Raw genomic sequence first — 20,195 nt, forward strand, 5'->3', positions numbered from 1 at the left:
CCCTCGGAGCCTGGGAGTTTCTCAATGGAACAGGCGTCTGGGGAATGCTCTGCAGGGGGTGGAGAGGGCTGGCCAACGAGGGGGGCATTCCAGGCATTCTTCACATCCTCAGGGAGCCAGGCGGTTGGGCGCAGAGAAAGGAGAAGCTGCCCTGCACTAAAGGGAAAAGGATTTCTTTGGAAGGAGAGAATAAAGGTGTCGGGGGTGCCTTCAAGCAGCCGGGGACAGAGCTGGATAGGGGAGGAATGGAAGGGCTATATAACTTGACAAACCCAGTTCTTCAGTGCTAAAGGCAGAAAGGGCACGTTGGGATGCTCAGTCCAGGGCTCTCTCCCCTCTGTGCGCTTACAAGGGCAGAACTGCTGATGGAGGTATACCCGGGAGACTTTTGGGAGACAAGAGCTGGGTTTTTATTGTGTGTTTTGCTTTCATTAAGCAGGGTCTCCATTTTTCACCCCAGAGACTCCAAGGAAGTGTGTGTTAGGAGAAAACTCAAAGATCTGTGTCCCACTCCCCAAACAGAATGACTGAAGCTATTTGCCAATCACCATTCTCATTTTTAATGGGGTGGTTCTTTCTAGTCACAGGAGGGAAGAGGGACCATCAGGTAGACAGAATCAGGGCGTGGAGTGAGGGAGCCAGAGACCCCTTCCAGATAGTGCAGTGGGACATGTAGATTTACAAAAGATCCCCACCCCCGCCTTTAATCAGTAGGGAAGCACTGCAATAATACCTCCCTGTACACAATACTTAGATGTCACAGTGGAATTCCCCAGAACACAGCATTCACATTATTGAAAATAGTAAGATTTGCTTTTTTAAAAACACAGAGCTGAAAACATTAAAATAAATAAGAACTTTCTAGGGCCCTAAAGGCCCGGAGAAACAGATACATCCATTCTCAATAGCAGGAGCAGCTTGGAGGCTGGAGAAGTTCAGAGTCCTTGAGGTCCAAAGTGGGGTCCAGGGGAATCTGAGCCCCTTGAGATGAAGTCCATTAGCAGCCTGAGCCTTTTCAAGTCTTTTAGATTCATAGCAGCGACTCCATTCACCCTACAGCATGAGGACCTCCTGGCTGACCCTCCCTCAGGTGGACAGCTGGTCCCTGGGCGTTCTCCTCTACATCATGGTGATGGGCAGGACCACAAAACACTGATAAAACAGATCAGCAACGGAGCCTACAGGCAGCCTCCTAAACCCTCTGGTGAGTGAGGGATGTGGGCGTTCTCATACAGACCCTGGGTGTCCTTTGCTAATTCCTGATGCAAGAATTAAACAGTGACAGTAAAGTGAAGCTTCCCTGGTGGGTAAAGAATTTGCCTGCAAAGCAAAGTGGGATTTGATCCCTGAGTCTAAAAAATCCCCTGGAGAAGGGAATGGCAATCCACTCCAGTATTCTTGCCTGGAGAATTCCGTGGACTGTGAATTGTCTGCAATTGCAGCCTGGTGGGCTACAGTCCATGGGGTTGCAATGAGTCAGATGTGACTGAGCGATTTTCACTCTCACTTTCCAAGTTTGGAGGATGGGAAAGGGGAGAGAACCTTTGAGGAAACAGAGGTTGTGTTCTCTTACTGCTCAGGTAAGTATGGAAGGGCACACTCTAGGAGACCATTCCCAAGACACCCCAGGGAAAACTGGCGGGGAGGGCCACATTCCAGTTTGAGTGGTTCTGTCAGGGGAAGCACACTGACTGAGGACCCCCCCCCCCCACCCTGGCCAGGCACCATAGTGACCATTTGCATGAGTTGTTTTACAGGAGGTCCTGGTAAGGAACACGGAGCTAATAAGCCTCCACCAACTGGCAGAGTTCAGGAAAGGTCAAAAGGAGACACCACCTGTCCCACCACCTCCCAGAATCCTTCTCTCTGGCATCCACCTTGGCTGAACAAGACGTGCACCACCAGGAAGGACTCTTGAGTCAGAATGATTGGCCAAGGGCAACCCGGAAACTAACCCCATCACCATAAAACCCGAGACTGCGAGCCACGTGGCAGAGCAGCTCTCCTGGGTTCCCTTACCCTCCTGCTCTCCACCTGGGTGCCCTTTCCCAATAAAATCTCTTGCTTTGTCAGCGCGTCTCCTCGGACAATTCATTTCCGAGTGTTAGACAAGAGCCCAGTTTCGAGCCCTGAAAGGGGTCCCACTTCCTGCAACAGTTGGTGGAGATGAGAATGTGTATGTGAATGAAGAGCTTCTAGCCCCACCTTGGCAGGATGGCATCACACACAAACTTACTCTTTACAGGAGCTAGGCACTAATAGAGTGCTCTTTCCAGCTCTCTGCAGCCCTACTATGGGGAGGGCACAGGCAACCCTGTGCCCACACACAGGTGGGCACCCGGCAGCAACCCTGGCTGGGCCTCCGTGGCTCAGTGGCTGCGGCGCCAGCCTTTGTTTAAGAAGTCCAGGAGTAAGAACTACACAGCCCAGACCCTCCAGGGGGATGCCGCCCCTCATCCTGGTAAGGGTGGCCTCAAGCTGCCAAAGGCATTCTCAAGAAGAAGGCATCGACCCCCTAAGAGGGGGCAATGAGCAAGGCAACCTGGAAATTAACAGGCAACCTAGACTCGGCCACGGGCCTTCTTCGCTGCTTCTCTACTCATTTCCCCTCTAGGGCTACCTTCTTGGTTCCACGGGGCTGAAGACATTGAACCCTCAACGCACTTCACTTGCCCACTGCCCACATCCAGCCCTCCCCAGGGCTCAACTGAAGCCACCTCAGCCTTCTGGGCTGGGATGCGGGTCCTGGGAGGCAGGGAAGAAGGCAGTCTCCCCCTCAGGGTGCATCCAGCTGCATCTCAAAGCCTGCCCACATGGGCAATGCACCCCCCTTCAGCTGAGCTCCGAGCAGACCCTCAGTCCCTGCTGGCCGTCCTCTGTCCCCTCCGGGCAGTCCAGCAGGGAAAAGCAGCTAGTCCCCAGCAGGTCCTGCCTCCAGCGCCTCAGGCCTCGGCTTCCGGGGCCCTCCGACGGGGGTGCCTCCAGCCCCAGGAGGTTGTCCACAGACACAGAGCCCCGCAGTGGGGGCTCTGGGAGCCGTTCGGGCAAGTCCAGCTGGTCAAAGGACTCAGAGGACAGGATGCTATCCTCACTCACGGCCCCTGAGGGGCGGCTGGCCCTGGCTGGAGGGTGTGGGGAGGCCAGTTCATCCAAAGAGCCGAAGGTGGTGGGCGCTGTGTGCTCCAGAGCCGCGTGCGAGAACTTGCCGTTGTGTTTGAGAATGCCCTTGCGATGCGGCAGCCGCCCCGAGGTTGGAGGGGGCTTGTGCTCCACGGTATCCCCACTCACAAACACGTTCCCGGCATCCGTATCCCCACTCACAAACACGTCCCCCGCATCCAAGAGCTCCCCAGACTCACTGGGCTCAGGCGAGGAGTAGTAGCCGGACTCCCGCTGGCGCGCCTTCTTGAGGATCCCCTTCTTGGGGAGCAGCGGGCCGGCCTGGCCTGGGTTGGCGGGGCTGGGGCCGGGCTCAGGGCCCTGCCTCGCCCCCTCTGCGGGATTTGACGTCTTCTTCTTGAGAATGCTTTTCGGCAGCTTGAGGCCGCCCTTCCCAGGGCGAGGGGAGGCATCAGCGGCCGGGGCCCCCTGGAAGGTCTGGGCCATGTCGTTCTCCTTGCGGGACTTCTTGAGCGAGTGCTGGCGCTCCAGGTCAGGGGCGAGGGCCCTGCCGCCCGGCGCCTGCTGTTTCAGGAAGCTGCAGACCTTGGCGCCGTTCTCCAGGAGGGGGCGGGAGGAGCGCCAGAGCCACTGCGCCACGGAGGTCCGGCCGGGGTCGCTGCCGGGGTGCCCGCCCTCGTGCGGGGCCCCCTGCTCCCCGACACGGGTGGTGTAGCCCCAGTTGAGCCACCAGTGGCTGGCCACGTCCTCCAGGGTGGCCCGGCGGGTAGGGTTCACCATCAACAGCCACCGGATCAGGCCACAGGCATCTAGAAGGGGAGAGAGAGGCTTCAGCTCCGTAGCCACGAGCTCGGGCACCCGCAGCGTCCCTTCTGGCTCCCCCCATGGATGCTAAGACGGGGCTCCCCCCCAGGTCAGCTGTGCCCCCAGGCGGGCTCCCCAGTCTCCAGGCCCGCAGCCATGTTTACATGTCTGCTCCTTTGCTCCCGTGAAATGCAGGCCTCTGGGGGTGGGGCTGCGCTGCTCAAGAGTAAACCAAGGCCCTCACACCCTTCTTCTCACCTTATACATCGTACACAGAAGGACAAAAAGATTTCTAAGGACAAACGCAGTAGGAAATGAGACAACTGTGGCAGATAGGATCTAAACTAGGCTTTAGGACGCACGTCCCAAATAAGCATGCCCGTAAAGGAAGACTCAGCCCTTCCTTCCTTGCAGGTCACAGACACAGGAGGCAGAGAGATGAGAGCAGGAGGTGGGGTGGAAGGCACCTTCATCTACACTGGGTTGCCGTCTTCACTTAGAAAGTGAAAGTGAAAATCGCTCAGTCACGTCTGACTCTTTGCAACCCCATGGACTGTAGCCCACCAGGCTGCAATTGCAGATAATTCCCTCAGTCCATGGAATTCTCCAGGAAAGAATGCTGGAGTGGGTTGCCATTCCCTTCTCCAGCGGATCTTTCAGACCCAGGGATCGAACCCCAGTCTCCAGCTTTGCAGGCAAATTCTTTACAGTCTGAGCCACCAGGGAAGCTTCACTTTACTGTCACTGTTTAATTCTTGCACCAGGAATTAGCAAAGGACACCCAGGGTCTGGATGAGGACACCCACATCCCTCACTCACCAGAGGGTTTAGGAGGCTGCCGGTAGGCCCCGTTGCTGATCTGTTTCACCAGCGTCTTGTGGTCCTGCCCGTCAAAAGGCATGGAGCCGTGCACCAGGATGTAGAGGAGAACGCCCAGGGACCAGCTGTCCACCTGAGGGAGGGACGGGGTCAGCCAGGAGGTCCTCATGCTGCAGGGCGAATGGCTCCAGGCTCCCCTTCAGTACCCACGGAGGGGATCCCAGAGCCCGGAACATCTAGGGACCATCTCCTTCTAGTACCCAGGGGCCGAGAGGGCCATACTGTAGACGGGACTGGGAGTAACGGAGAGAGGTGTCACCTGCCTCTGCTTGGGGAGGCTGGCTGGGGGCTAGCAGAGGCAACGGGAATGCAGAAGGTGAGGAGCACCGAGCCACGCTGTCAGGGGTCAGAGGACTTAAGCTCTCATGCCAATTTTGCTACTCCCAGCTACAGAACTGGCTGGACACTGCTCTGGCGGGGAAGTGAGTCTTGCAGTCTGAGAAAGGGAATCATTAGAAAATCAGCTCATCCCTCTCTCAAGGTCTAAGCCAAGAGATTAGGAGGAGGCCAGGTACTCACCTCTGGTCCTGTGTAGGGCTTTCCATTGACGATCTCGGGCGAGGCGTAGAGGGGGCTCCCACAGAACGTCTGCAGGAACTTGCCTTGGTGGTAGAGGTTGGAGAGGCCAAAGTCAGCAATCTGTAGGATTGGGTCAAACATGGACAGAGTCACACCAAGGCCTGGATTGTTTTGTAGCTCCTGGTCTGCCCCTCTCCAGACTCCAAGGAAACACAGGCCCTGCCAGAAGGAAACAGTGCCCATGACCTCTACCCCATACTGGGCACCACCAACACAGCTCAGGCCCTGGAAGAAAGAGCCCTTCAGAGGCTGTGTCAATGAGGTGTGCCTGGGCAGAGGTGAGGAGAGCTCCAGAGTCCTCACGGTTCCCCAGGCCCTTTGCTCATGCTGCGCTCCACTCCAGGGACGCTCAGTCTGCCTACACACGTTCTACTAACCCAGAAGGCTCCTCCTGGAAGCCTTCCATTGCCCTGAGATCTCCTCTTCCCATAAAGCCGTACAATTTCCAATGACTCACAGAAGCCCCTGCTCATCAGGTCTGTCTCCTCATGCTGCCATGTCAATACGCTCCCCACATGGACCACCTGCCCTGACCCCTTCTGCAGCTCCTCGCACAGCTGTGACCCATGGATGGGACTAACGGCCACTTAATGACTGAAAGACGGCTCTCAGTTGGAGGGGGAGAGGCAACGTCTCATGTCAATGCCAAGGACCTCAGAACACAGTTACCCCATGGGCTGGGGTTGCCTTTCCAGCAAAGGGCTCATCTCGGCCCACATCCAGGCAGGGAAGTGGTGGTGGGGCTGGGGTCAGTCCAGGAGATCTGAGAAGCCACAGTGAAGGCAGAGCAAAGATTAGGGCCATCATTATGGCCCAGGAGAAGCAATCTTCTTACAGGACCTCCTGAGCCCTCTGACACTGAGGGTTTGAGGGCCCTCAAGCCCATCTTCTCGCTCCTCAGAGAGACCCTTCCCCCAGCTCTCCTCAGACAGAGGCTGAGACCTATGCCCTTTTGCTCCCAGCCTTCCTCCCCAGCAGAGGGTCATGTGTGCCCAGGGTGGGGAGGAGCTGTTTATGAACTCTGGCTCCTTCATTTATGGGTTTTATTGGCTTCTTATCAAGCAGTTACCTACTGACGCCCATAACGAGGCAGATGACTGGTACAGATGGGAAAGTTCATGCCTACCTGGATTGTGTGCATTTACTGGCTCTGGCCTCCCCCTCCCTGGTCAGCATCAAAGCGAGCCCCACCTACTCCGGGAATTGGAAAGGAGAATGAACTCAGGGCACCTCAGGGACAGGTCAGGGGCCACTGGGGAAGAGGCTGTGACCTGAGTTCGGGAAGATTCTGAGGAGGGTCCAAGTGCAGAGTCAGAGCCCTCTCAGGTGTCTGCAGGGCAGGCTCTTGCTGTCTGCCCCTTCCAGCCCTGAGATCCGAGCTTATCACGTCAACATGAACTTCTCAGACCTAAATTTAACTACTTAGCCATGGGAATTCAGCAGCAGAAGGAAGCAGGAAGCTGGCGCTGGAGTGCTTGCTGTGGTGAAAGGTGCCAAAGGGCTCCTTAATGGTGGCAGATTAAAGTGCACACGCGTGCGAGTGTATGTGTGCCTGCGTCACACGTGTGAGTGTATGTGTGCCTGCGTCACGCGTGTGAGTGTATGTGTGCCTGCGTCTCTGTGTGCACGTGCAGCTGGGGCACACGCAGGCCACGGCCTCTCCCTGCCAGTCCCAAGGCCGTGAGCAGCAACCGACCCTAGATCTAGACTCCTTCAACCCTGTGATGTTGAGGGAGTTAGAAGACTGGTTCCAGCTGACCTTGCTAGACATGGGACCTTGTGCAAGACACTCCTTATCATGAGGCCGCAGTTTTCAACCCACAGAAGGAAGTGCTGAAATGGAGGATGGCTGAGGTCCTTACCGGGACTCAGCTCCTCCTGGAACCTCCTAGAGACTAAAAGATGCTTAGCTGGGGCCAGTGTAGACGGTCTGGGGAGGGATGGGGGAGCAGTTTTACACAAGAAGTGAGGCTCACCTTGATATTTCCATTGGCATCTAAGAGGATATTCTCCAGCTTGAGATCCCGGTGGACAACCCCGTTCTGAAAGAGGGAGGGCAGGGGTCAGGGGAAGGCCATCAGGGGAGACGGACATGAAGACCTAGTCCAGACAGTGGGGAAGCAGCAAAGGCGGGGTAAGCACAGATAGGCAGGCAGCCCGTCTTTACCGGTACAAGTGCAACAAACCACAGGTCCTTCCAACCCCAGCCAAGAGACATGAAGCCAGAGATGCCAACACTCCTGAGTGGAGAAGCACATCTCGCCTTTGCTTCCATCTCCCCGTGTGGTCCTGGCAGGCCGCGGGGCCTGTCGGGAAGCCCGGCCCGGCGCGGCTCACCTGGTGGCAGTGCCGCACGGCGGAGACGATCTGCCGGAAGAAGCGCCTGGCCTCGCGCTCGCTGAGCCGCTGCCGCCCGCTGAGGTAGTCGTACAGGTCGCCCCGGCTGGCGTACTCCATGACGATCACAATCCTGCTGCTGTTCTCAAACACTGGGGCAGAGCGAGGCAGCAGAGTCAGGCCCTGCGGAGGGCACGCTCCCGCCAGGGCCCACACCCTCCTCCCGGCCCCAAACCAGAATCTGTAAGGGGGTAGGATGCTGCCCGCTGGTGCTCCCGGCACCTTCCAGGAGCAATGAGTTCAGGCCAAGAGGACTGGTTCACCTCCCTCTCCTTGGAAGTTCGGGCTTCTGAGCCTTCTTAAAACTAGCCTAAGAATTCCAGGACATCACTGGATAAGAATGAGAAGTCAGGCTCCCTGGTTCAGAACTCAGTACTTTTTTGCCTGGTGACCTTCAGCAAATCTCTTTCAGATACCTCAGGAAGGACACAAGTTTGGGATTCAAATCCTGGCCCCATCACTTACTAGCTGGGTGACCATGGGAAGTTATTCAATCAGTGCGCCTCAGTTTCCTCATATGAAGAGGGATAATGATAGCAATGTCACAGGGCTGGGGCGAGAAACAGATACAAACAAGTGGCAGCTCTCAGGCTGGCTGAGCGAGCTGGTGCGGAGCCCGACAAGCAGGCAAGCACTCCACAGACGGTATCCACTGTTTATTTATTACTAGCATCCTCACGCATAGACTTGAAAAATAATACCCAGAAGATCAGAAGAGGGATAAAAGCATAGGAAAGTGGTGTGTAATCCATGGAGAGCTGAGACACTCATCACTCTCAACTTCTTTGATTTCCCGTCCAGAGTATTCAGGCTTGGGCCTTGTACACAGAAACAATCAATACATATTTGATAATTAATTGACTGGCTGGGCTCCTGGCGGTCAGCCTATTCCAGCTGGCTCATCTCCACGTGTGGGAGCGGCCCGCTTGCCACCACAGGCCTTGTCTGTTCTCCTGGAAAAGCAGGGAACGGCTGGTTCATCAAACTGGCCCTTCAGCTGGGTGTGTGTCAAAACATGCATGTCTGTGATATTGCATCTTTGTGTCAAGCGGGTCCTATGAGTCTGGCTTGCTCAGCCAACCCCAGAGCGATTCCTGTCTAGCCTGGGAGAAGGAGTTGAGAGAGGAAGCTACTCCCAGGGAAAGTCTGAGCTCCCAAGCAGTTGGGTATCTGGCCAGGAAGACTGTGCTTTTTCCCAGGAGAGCACCGTGGCCCAGACTTCTGGGGCCTGCCTAGAGACTCCAACCCTGTGGGTCTCTACAACCCTGCAGGGTGTGTGTAAACTCTGTGCCACGGAACTGGGGGTCAGGAGCCAGCCAGGGCACATTCTGGAGAGTAGCTATGTTAGAGGTCAGTTCCCAGGACTGGAGCTTTCTCCTTAGTCCCTATCTCTTGAAGTCTGTGGATGGGGATGGATCTGGGAGAGCTCTGCCAGTTACATAGTAACCATGATGCCCCAACATCCCCTGAATCTGAAGGTGCAATATGTAGCAGTTACATCCTAAGCTTCAAAGAATAGTTCCCAGACCTAGCTGGAGATACGGGATGGGGGATACTGGTGGGGGGAAGAATACACACACACACACACCAACCACCAAGCTTAACCTGACTTAACCAATACTCTATCATCTGCCCACTCTCCCCTGGAGGGATATACACAGACATACAATTAGCCTTCTCAGCCACTTGCTTGGGTTCCTCATGGGACAGGTTCAGGCCAGGGGACCATGGCAGTGGTTCTGCTCTTAAGCCTTCTTCTAAATAGAACTTGAGAGAGGAGCCCTCTCTTCCTCCCACCAGGAATATTCAGGCTGAGGGCAGAGCCACAGGCCGCCCCCCCTCCCCCTGCTGCTCCTGCCATTCCTCGCTTCCTGCCTAACTGATATCATGGAAAGGCTGCCAGCAGACAGGAGTGTGTGGGAGGCTGTTCCCGGTCTTTCCCTCTCGCTCACGTTGTTGTCTGGGTCACAGGGGGCAGGGCAGCTGGAGGGGAGAGCCGGCACTGATGTCAGTATAAGAGGAGGCTGTGAGATACGAGGACGGGTAGGAACCAGCCTCACGGCGGGAATGATTCAGAGGACAGGGGGCCTGGCTCTTGAGATGCACAAAGAAAGAGAGCACCCACACGCCGGAGACAGGTGCAGGTCTCCGTATGTTTCAGCTACCCCCACAGTGCCAAGGCTCTCACTGGGTTTGGGGAGGCAGTGTTTAAGTACGAAAAACCTAAGAACAAAAATGCCTCCAATCTGTGGAGTTCCTCTCCTGAGCTGAGTACTTGGTGACGTTCAATTTGATCTTTGCAACAACCTTGTGACGCAGGTGAGATTATCTCATTTTACAAAAGAGGAACTGAGACCCAGAGACTGCATTAAATTACTTGCCCAAAGTCATGCAGCTGGGCTTCAAATCCAGCTCCTGCCCAAGCCTAAAGCCCATGCCTTTTTCTACTCCTGTGTGTCATCTGTTCCGACTGCGCGTGTGCACACACACACACTCTCAGCTTCAAATGCTCTGCCTCTGTACCTTCGTGGATGGCAATGATGTGGGGGTGGTTGAGTGATGACATGATCTCAATCTCTCGCCGAATATGCATCAGATCTTGCTCATCTTTGATTTTGTCTTTCCGGATTGACTTGATGGCCACCTGGGAACAGAAGGTACAGGAGAGTGAGGAGGAAAGCCTGGCAGGCAAAGGCATCCCTGAGGACACTCTGGGGGAGCCCTGACCCTGCTGATCTGCCTCCAGCTGCTACAAAGGCCATAGGTTGCACCCAGAGAAGCCTCTCCACCCTTCACTGGGTCAGGCAGCAGGGAGGCTAGAGAGAACCTTCTCTGGCGAAGATTCTTGCCTGGGTTGGGTGCGGCTTATGTAGCAGGAATGAGGATAAATCAATGACCTCACTCAGAGTATGGATAGGTGAAGACGGTAGGTTACAATCTGTACTTGTAAGGCCGATGCTTTGTGATTCAAAGCAAATTTATCTTGGTCCACCACGAGGAAACGACTGGGCCTCTTTTGCTCCCCACTGGGTGGCGAGCATGGCGCCTGGCACGCAGTAGGCACTGAGTAGCCATTTGTTGCTGCTGTCACTGAGCTGGCCCTCTCAACCAGCCTGAGAGGCAGGCGCGGAAAGCACCACCATCCCCATCTCCAGGTGAGGAAGCGCGCTCCTAGAGGCTAAGTTTCCTTCCTGTTCAACGTCACACAGGCACTCACTGGCACAGATTGGCTTGCACTGTTGACCCACGTCTGATACTTTTTCCACCACAGCCCTCAACTTTGCTACAAACAGTCTCTAGCTAAAAGGTGGGAAACAACCCAAAGGCCCATTAACGGATGACTGATCAGACAAAATATGCTATGTTCACACAATGGAGTATTATTCAGCCACAAAGGAGAATGAAGTACCGATACATGCCCAACACGGAAGAATCCTGAAAGCATGCTCAGTGAAAGAAACCAGACACACAGGGACAAACGCTGCACAACTCTACTTATCTGAGTAACTAGGATAGACAAACGCACTGCACAGAGAGCAGGAGACTGGTTGCTGGGGTGGGGGTGCGGAGGTGATGGGGAGTTATTGCCTAGTGGATACTGAGCTTCCATTTGAGATGATGAAAAGGTTTTGGAAATGCATAGTGGTAATGATGTGCAGCACTATGAATATACTGAATTGTACACTTAAAATGATAACAATGGTAAATTTTATGTCTTACCCCATATACAAAAGTGAAGTCGCTCAGTTGTGTCTGACTCTGTGCAACCCCATGGACTGTAGCCCACCAGGTTCCTCGGTCCATGGGATTCTCCAGGCAAGAGTACTGGAGTGGGCTGCCATTTCCTTCTCCAGGGGATCTTCCCGACCCAGGGATTGAACCCAGGTCTCCCACATTGTAGGCAGATGCTTTACTGTCTGAGCCACTAGGGAAGTCCCAGCTTACAAAAAGATCACTCAAAAAAGTTATGAATAGTAAGGTCTCTCCCCCAGCACCAAACAACCAGACAGTTAAACCGAGTCCTCTGGGCTTTGCCACCTTGTCTGTAAAGGTGATCATGCCATATAAGGATTAAACTCTGACTGGTACCTGCAGTGGGTTCAGGAAGGGTGGAGTGAGGCAGAGGAAATGGAGAAAGAACTGCCAAGAAGCCGCTTAAGCATAGCTCTTAGACACAGACGGGTCCCGAGCCTCTGTCCTGCCACACTGAGCAGGGTGACAGAGGAAACGCGGGTGTGGAGCGTGGGCAGTCGGGGAATCGGCCCTCGAGGCTCTGCTGTCCTCCCGCGGCCTCGGAGCTCCGTGAGAACAATGGGCTGGACTAAGGAGTATGTCTGCCATGCTCTCCTTCTCTGCCTCTGTGAGATGACTGTATAAATGCCACGGGCCATGGGAGATGCAACGCGGGCACCGGGGCCGGGCGGGGGAGGGTGAACCGTTCCCGACAGGTCCTGTGCGAGGGCACGGGAGGCAGACACAAGACTTCCCCTTCCCCGGAGCCTGGAGAGTTGTAAGAAACCCAAGGAAAACGGCCCCTAGTTCATTTCCCAGGAGGGTTTGCCGCCCCTCGAGGTTCAAAAGGAGCCGGAAAAAGGAGCCCGGGGGCGGGGCCGCCCACCCCTTCCCAGGGCTCCGGGCAGACAAAGGCTTCCTGCTTCCGACGCGCTCGCGGGCCTGTGTCCCCTCAGCCAGGAATGCGGAACCGCCGCAATCCGGCAGAGGAGCGCTCACAATGCCCGGGCCGGTCACCCCAGCAACGGGCCAGGGCCGGCGAGCCTGAAAGAGGGGCGGCCGGGGGACAATGGCGGCGCGAGGGGCGGTCCCCATGGCGCCTCCTGCCCACGCCCCCGCAGGGGCCCCGCTGCAGCTGCAGGGCCGGCTGCGCCCCGGGCGTCTCCTCACACCCTCCACCCCTCCCGCTCCAAATGACCCAAAGGAGCGAGCCAAGCGAAAAATCCCTGGCTTAGAACTGGACAGGGGGTGGGGACGGGGGAGGGGCTTAAATCCTCCTCCAACTACAGGCTTCGACCGACAGCCTGGTTCCTGATCACTTCTCCTATACCCTTTTTCTCCCCCTGAAGGACAGATATTATGGACTAGTTCTTTTCTCTTTCAATTCTTTGTTTTAAAAATCAGGTAATACCCCGAGCTCTTCAGATAAAGGGCCATAAATTGAATCTACTTATGTAAAAGGAAAATCACATATAAATCACATACTTAGATACTGAAACAGAAATATTTGAGAATTTAAGATACATATGCAAAACCTAGGCACAGATCAGATGTACAACTGTGCACACACAGGCATAGACAATGAGCAAATCACTGTAGGCGGAGTCAGAGCTCTAAAGACAAGCCTAACAGAAGAGAGGTCTCAGAAAAGGAAAGGGCCCTGAAGGGTGCTAGGAGGAGTCACTGCATGGGCAGAGGGTGTACAAGTTGAACCCTGAAATCCATTCTGGAAGCCTACGATTAAAACCAGAGTTGTTAATCCTCAATGGACAGCTCCATCCCCCTGCCAGCTCATGCCCTGGTCCCATTATCTATGCTAGGTCTTAGCAGACCACAGTTTGGCTGGCACTTCCCAGGAAGGAAACAGATTAGGTCATTGAGCCCCCACCAGTCCTCAAGCAAGTGACAGATAAGAAGAGCAATGTGTCACTGCCCTGGTGGGCCTGGGCACTTCCCCCACCCACCCTAGCCCCACCAGACAGGCCTCTAACTGCTGGAGAGCCTGTCAAAGTATATGAGCTACAGCAACAGCTCAGGCTTATAAGGAGTTCAGCATACAGAAAACACAACTGTTTACTGGCGAACACAAATCACAAATAAATATTTATTGGTTATGTCATTGGGCTGATCCCTGGGACTGAGGGGACCAGTGCCCAAATAAGATTTTCTGCCCTTTTTGTGAGGCATGGGTGGAGTCAACCTTGTTTACTAGAACTCATTTCGAGGGACCTTTGTTCTCATGTGCAAGATAGTTGAGGAACCACTCTCTAGAATTAAAATATAGTGACCAGAGTAAAGGAAGAGAAAGATAGTCGCTGAATGGATCACCCAGAAGCAGGAAAGCCACCTGCGTACGGACAATCCTGGTTCATCCCGTGTAATTAACAGCGCCCTTTTTACTCTCCGAAGTATTCAGGTTGAGATGTTATATTACGTGGCCACCCTACTCAGAAGGGCCAGGAAACTGAAACACAATAATGACAATATAAATGTGAACATTAGATCAGTGGAGGGGTTCCAAGAGCCCAGGTATCTAATCTTTATTTGCCCCTTTGGAGCTATGCAACTCAAGACAAGTCACTTAAATGATCTGGTTAACTGGTCTGGCTAGTTTCAATGTCCTCATCTGAAAAATAAAAGGGCATTTATTCTCCAAACATTTGCTGAACGCCTACCACATGTCTGGCACTACAGTAGGTGCTGGACTCAGACAAAAACTGGACAGTCCCTGCACTAAGGCCCTTGACCCAGTCAAGTGTGATTGAGATCCCTGCCTGCCCAGGGGCTCCAAGAGCACTGGAGAGCTTTGCCTGGAGGAGCAAGGTCAATCACCCCTGGGAGAAAACGTTGTTTTAGATCTTGAAGGAAGAGTAGGGTTTACCAGGCCAAGGCACATAGGCTTTTGGAGGGGGGCAACAAGGGCTTTCCAGGCAGACAGAAAGGTTTGAGAACACACCAGAAAGAAAGGATAGGAACTATTCGTGAATTTGCACACTAGGATCTCTAAGCGCGCTTCTAAACTCCAGCATTTTCTGATGAGGTTCTTCAGAAATGGACCACCTGCTTCCACGCCAGGAAGGTGCTGGCCAAGGATTGTTATAATGGGCTTATTCAGAGGCCCCATGCCATAACCGTGTTAACCTGCAGAGCAAAATTCCCATTGATACCAGCCCAGTGGTTTTCTTGCCTCTGGGGCTCTGCCTGCCTGAAAGGCAGCATGGCTAATTCCCTATCCCATTTTGCAAAGGCAAACACTGAAGTCCAGAAAGGTGACTCTTCCCAGATTCCTCAACAAGGCCAGGCTGTCAGGATCCAAGATGTAAGGTTGCTGCGTGGAGAAGCTACCATCTCAGAAGACAAAAGGTCCTTATAGATGTTGTGGCCTGCCTCTAACCCCTGGAGAAGGGAATGCCCCACACCCTGGCTTGGGCTGGGCTGTACACCACCAGCCACCATCAACCCACTTACAGATAGACAAACATGTTGGACAGATGGGTGCTGAGGTCAATTGGTTAAACACTGCCTTCTCTCCTTCTAATTCCCATAGGAACTCAGATCAAGAATCATATGCATTCAGGAGAGGATGGCAGAAAGATCTTAGAAAAAGATGACCTACAGGTACTGGCTGCAGATGACAAGAGAGAGGCTACAAGCTGGGCATCTCTGGTCATAGCTATCAGCCCGAGTTGGAGCCAAGATCTTTGACTCCTTTTTGGCCTTTCACGGAGCAGCTGCCTCTGGGAGGCAGGTTGAGGAGCTGGAGGATGACCCATTTAGATTACAGAGGAGAAGCTGGGCTGGGCTGGCAGAGTGGGGATAGGCCTGGGGTGGCTCACCATCCCACCAAGACTTCCAGAGAACCTGGCAGGGACCAGGAATGGGTTCTGAGGGGAGGGGGCGCCGCCTCCCCTAAATCCCATGCTGTGCCCACCCCTTCTTTGCCACCCTCTGGCCCACTCTGCCAGACAAAGCGCTTCCCTGCCCAGCCCTCCTGCACGGCTTGGCCAAAGCCCAGGAACAGGAGTCGCCTGCAACCAGAGTCTCTCTCCCTGCCCCTTAGCAGGCAGGTGCAGCAGGCGCTGGGAGGGCAGCATCACACAGAAGAGGCCTCTGGCACGCGGCCAGGTGGCAGCCCTTCTCTGGATCAGGGGCTAAAGGAGAGACTGGGACTCTGAACAAGGCAGAGACCAAAGGGCTTAGGAAATCAAGCACATGCCGTTCTCCTCCTCAGGGCAGGACAGACCCAGGATGGAGGGACTCCCCCTTCCCCAGGAGAGGGCGAGGAGGACCGTGACAAAGCCAGCCCTGCTAGGGTAACACGACTATGAGTGGCAGCTGACATGCACATCACCTTATTTAACCCTGGGAGAACCCCACGAGGTAGGAGTCATTATAATCCCCACTTTACAGATGAGGAAACTGAGACGCAGAGAGGTCACACGGCTCGGAAGCAGCAGAGCCGGGATTTTGAATGCTTGCACCCTGATGATGAGCTGAGCAGTTTTCCTGACAAAGCAAAAGCCTCGAATGTAGTGTAGTTCACCCACTCAGGATCCCTGGGCGCAGGCAGTGAGGATGCAGGGGTGCGGGTTGTTCCCGAAGACTCTTCCCACTCTCAGTGTGCCTGGAGCTCTGGGAAGGGCAGTTGGAGCTAGTTGCTGGAATGACAAAGCAAACTGAGGCAAGCCCGGGCTCAGCCCAGAGCCAGCTCCCAGTCTGAGACTCAGTCCTGGTCATCTCGCGCTGGGTGGTCAAGTCAGGAGCCGATGTTGCAGGCATGCCAGTAACCAGCCCCAGGACATATCACCTGCCCTCCCTGGGCTTCAGTTTCCCCATCTGTCAGTGAAGGGATCAGACCATCTCGGTCGTGTTCAAACATTTTGAAATCCCATGCAATAATCCAATATAAAAATGAGACAGAAGCTCCCCTGGCCCAGATCACTCTCCCCTGGGACTCCCCTCTGCTCGTGCAGGTAAGAACGCTATGCAGACCACCCTAACAGCTGTGGTGGACTCCACCATTCCAGGCACCCAGGAGGGCGTCAGAGCTAGGAGAGTCACAGGAGGAAATGTCATGTGGATACCAGGAATGTACTCAGAGCTAGAAGATCCAAAGCAAATATTTATTTTTCCTTTAATGTCCTCCTGGAGTAGCCCTTAGTCCTGCCCACCTGCCCCTCCCCCTAGACAATCCCATCGGGCCCTGAGAATCCGATCAGACAGGCTGGGAATTGGGAATGGGACGGAAGTCACCCAGCAGGCTTTCCTCTGATCCTCCTCCCCAAAGACCTTGGTTCATTTTGGGGGAGGTCGTGGGCTACTCCCACACTCCTCTCCTGGGACACCAGGTCGGTCTTTCTTCAGGGAGGACACTGCAGAGGCAGGAGTGGGGTGCAGTGGGGAAGAGGCTTTCCCTCCAGAATTTAGAGAAACCAGAGTTTAGCAGCGTGTAGAGCTGCTCTCCAAGGAGGTCGGAGGCCCTGAGCAAACTGCCAGCAGAAGTACAGGGTGATCTATGGATCAGGGAGCAGGTCCCATTCCTACTCATCTTGGCTCCCTGGAGACAAGAGACATGAAGCCAGGGAGCACCTCTGAATTCTCTGTTCTGATGTAATAAGAGCTGAAATCTCTGCCTACAGCCACTGAGGTTTGCAAACTGAAAGCTGGTTTATCTCATTCCAGAATCAATGATCTCTCCCTTTCTCTCTTACACACACACACACACCCATACACACGCAGTGACCCAGGTCAAGAGCTTAATGGGGTTTCTGAATTTCAGTCTCAGTTTCTGGGCCACCCCATTCCTCCCCAATCCAGTCTGCCCCCCAACAAGAGGTACGAGCCACAAGCCACAAGAAGTTATTTTTCAGCTGAGCCCCTAACAAAGCCTGGGTCCAGCAGTCTCAAGCCTGGAGGCTTATTGGGCCATCACACTTTATAGAAAGAGAAAGAAAAGGAAAGTCAGGAAGTACATGATTGCCCAATAGCTGTAACCTGGCAGTGGGCACCTGGGGACTGTGCCAGGTGTTAGCAGGAAAAACATACTCGGTTCTATTGATGGGGCCATAATCCACTCCCTTTCCCCAGCATCCACTCTCCTTCACCAATGAAATGACTTCCTGAATTTCAAACCAGCTACTGGCTGCAAAAGCAAACAATCTGGGAGGTGACTTGCTGCCACAGCCAATAGGCAAGCCACGGCCACGCATACATGCACGTCTCATAACCAGCACCCAACTGGATTTGGTACAACAATCCCTAAACCACCTGCTTTTACAAGGCTTCTTAAAATACAGATTATTTAGGGACTTGTCTGGTGGCTCAGATGGTAAAGAGTCTGCCTGCAATGCAGGAGACCTGGATTGGATCCCTGGGTTGGGAATATCCCCTGGAGAAGGAAATGACAACCTACTCCAGTATTCTTGCCTGGAAAATCCCTCGGACGGAGGAGCTTGGCAGGTTCAAGTCCACGGGGTCACGAAGAGTCAGACACGACCGAGCCACTAATACTTTCACTTTCGACCTTTCTGGAGGTTCAGTGGCTAAGACTCGATGCTTCCACTGTAGGGACACGAGTTCATCCCCGATCCCACATACTGCACAGTGTGGCCAAAAAAAAAAATACAGATTATTTGGCCCCATCCCAGATCTTCAGAATGAAATCCTCCTGGTGCGGAACCAGAGAAGTGGCTTCAATAAGCACCCAGGTGATTCCAATGTACATTAAGCTCAGGTTAGGGAACCACTGTTAACTTCTGCAAACTTGCCATCCTTTTAGGGCTGGTCTTTCCAAATCAGTTCTCAATGCGGGTTCTATTGTCAGGAAACAATTTAAATTCATATTTGTACCTCATTCAGTCCTCATAGAAACTCTGAGGGAGCCCATATTTTCTTCATTTTTGCAAAAGGAGAAACTAAGTGCAGAGAAAATAAACTGCATAAGGTCCCACACATTAAAGTGACTCGGTAGTAAAGAATTCATCTGCAATGCAAGACATGCGGGTTTGATCCCTGGGTCGGGAAAATTCCCTGGAGACTGAAATGGCAAACCATTCCAGTATTCTTGCCTGGACAGTCCCATGGACAGGGGAGCCTGGTGGGCTATACAGTCAATAGTGCCACAAAAGAGTTGGACATGACTGAACAACTAAACAACCCACAGATTACTACTCCTATACACACCTACATCCGAAATGAACAGGACACATCCCTGAAAAGGCCCCAAATCCAAAGGCACCTTGGGGCACAGTGGATCCTTCACCAGAGCCTGGTTTCACATTTACCAGAATTAAAAACACATCATAATAAAACTTTGATTGAATGTCAGAGCTGGCAAGGACCTAAATGTCAAACCCACCCACGCCCCTCAGGAGGGAGGGATATCTCCATAGTCTCCTGGGCTGCCAAACTCCCAGAACTGAACTGAGGAACTGGACGCCTCATTCCTTTATTCATTCGGCTACACATACGCACTACCCCCCTAAGATCAAGTGCCTTCTACTGCCTCTTCCCATGCTACTTACTACATTGGATAGTCTGTTACAAACAAAATTCCACTAAAGTCTCATCTCTAGGGAGCCTCCTCACCCTGCCTCACTTTGGAAACCATCACTTGCTGACAAGAGTTGTTCGGGGGGTTCTCAGGTCCACGACCATTGTCCCTATACTCACGGACAGACAAATGTACACAGAACACCATCAGCGCGCGCGCGCGCACACACACACACACACACACACACACACGAAGATGAAGACTGAAGGCAGGCAACCCCACCGAGCAGGGCACTGGCCCCCAGCCCACCCTCCGCCCCCCCCACAGGCGTGGCCGAGCCCGGAGCCCGCCGGCCGGCGCCGCTGAGGGCGCCGCACTCACCAGGCGCCCGGAGGTCTCCCGCGCCTTCTTCACCTTCCCGTAAGTCCCCTTGCCCAGGGTCTCCAGGAACTCGTAGCGGTGTCGCAGGTTGTGCTTGTGGTGATGCCGCTTCACCGCCTGCTTCTTCATCAGGGGCTTGGGCGACTTGAGGAGCCCGTCGGCCAGGGGCCGGACCAGCTCGGCGGCCAGCGCGGCAGTGGCCGAGGGCGCAGGGCCGAGGCGCCGGGGAAAAGGCAAGGACTCCATGGCCAGACGGCGGGCGCGGGCGGAGGGGGATCGGCGGCACAGCACACCCGAAGACCCGGACACCTGCGCAGCTCCCGCCCGGGAACCCACGGTTGCACCTGCGTTCGCGAGCCAGCGCGGGGCTGCAAGCGGTTATAAACGCCCGGAGCCCGCGGGAGGACCACGCCCCCCGGCGCCCATTGGCCGGGCTGCCCGGAGCGCGTGACCAGGGCCGCTGGCATTGGCTCCTCCTGCGCGGCGGAGAGAGTGACAGTGGAGTCCCGCCCACCCGAGCTCCGAGGATGACTTGCAGCGGAAGGGGCGCGCGGGGAGGCCGCTGGGGCGGGGTGGGCTGCGGTTGATGCTGCCGGGACCAAGAAGCTTCGAGAGCCCCTGCACTGCTCTGTGCCTTTCAGAGGCTCTTGGTACTGCCTAGAGCCACCTGTTGACCTTTCACCAAGCTGTTCTCAGTTAGCAAGAGGCAAACTGACAATGATACTGACAATGATACTGTTCCCCAAAGGATTTCTCCATCCTGAGTAATTTGCTTCTCCCAAGTCAAAATCCATAAAGTCACTCGACCACT

The 20,195-nt window shown here is 54.5% G+C and overlaps 1 protein-coding gene across 1 annotated transcript; it reads right to left on the bottom strand.

The window, feature by feature from the left end:
- Positions 1-536: 536 nt before the first annotated feature.
- On the bottom strand, positions 537-19,738 carry NUAK2 (NUAK family kinase 2). The gene is made up of 7 exons (XM_055581741.1): positions 19,385-19,738; positions 10,303-10,423; positions 7,720-7,871; positions 7,359-7,424; positions 5,323-5,442; positions 4,744-4,876; positions 537-3,929 (listed from the first exon to the last, which is right to left on the bottom strand). The coding sequence occupies exons 1-7, from the start codon at positions 19,628-19,630 to the stop codon at positions 2,833-2,835; spliced, it is 1,935 nt and encodes a 644-aa protein (XP_055437716.1). The 5' UTR covers positions 19,631-19,738; the 3' UTR covers positions 537-2,832.
- Positions 19,739-20,195: the final 457 nt, after the last annotated feature.

Source organism: Bubalus kerabau, chromosome 5 (assembly GCF_029407905.1).
Source record: "Bubalus kerabau isolate K-KA32 ecotype Philippines breed swamp buffalo chromosome 5, PCC_UOA_SB_1v2, whole genome shotgun sequence".
NCBI lineage: Eukaryota > Metazoa > Chordata > Mammalia > Artiodactyla > Bovidae > Bubalus > Bubalus kerabau.

What these genes read in the sequence shown, in the direction of transcription:
- NUAK2 (XM_055581741.1), bottom strand. Translation starts at nt 19,630, where the DNA reads ATGGAGTCCTTGCCTTTTCCCCGGCGCCTCGGCCCTGCGCCCTCGGCC. An exon ending in ATGCCAATGGAAATATCAAG is followed by an intron (nt 5,443 to 7,358) that starts GTGAGCCTCACT and finishes CCAATCCTACAG; the next exon opens with ATTGCTGACTTTGGCCTCTC. An exon ending in GCAGCCTCCTAAACCCTCTG is followed by an intron (nt 3,930 to 4,743) that starts GTGAGTGAGGGA and finishes CTCCCCTTCTAG; the next exon opens with ATGCCTGTGGCCTGATCCGG.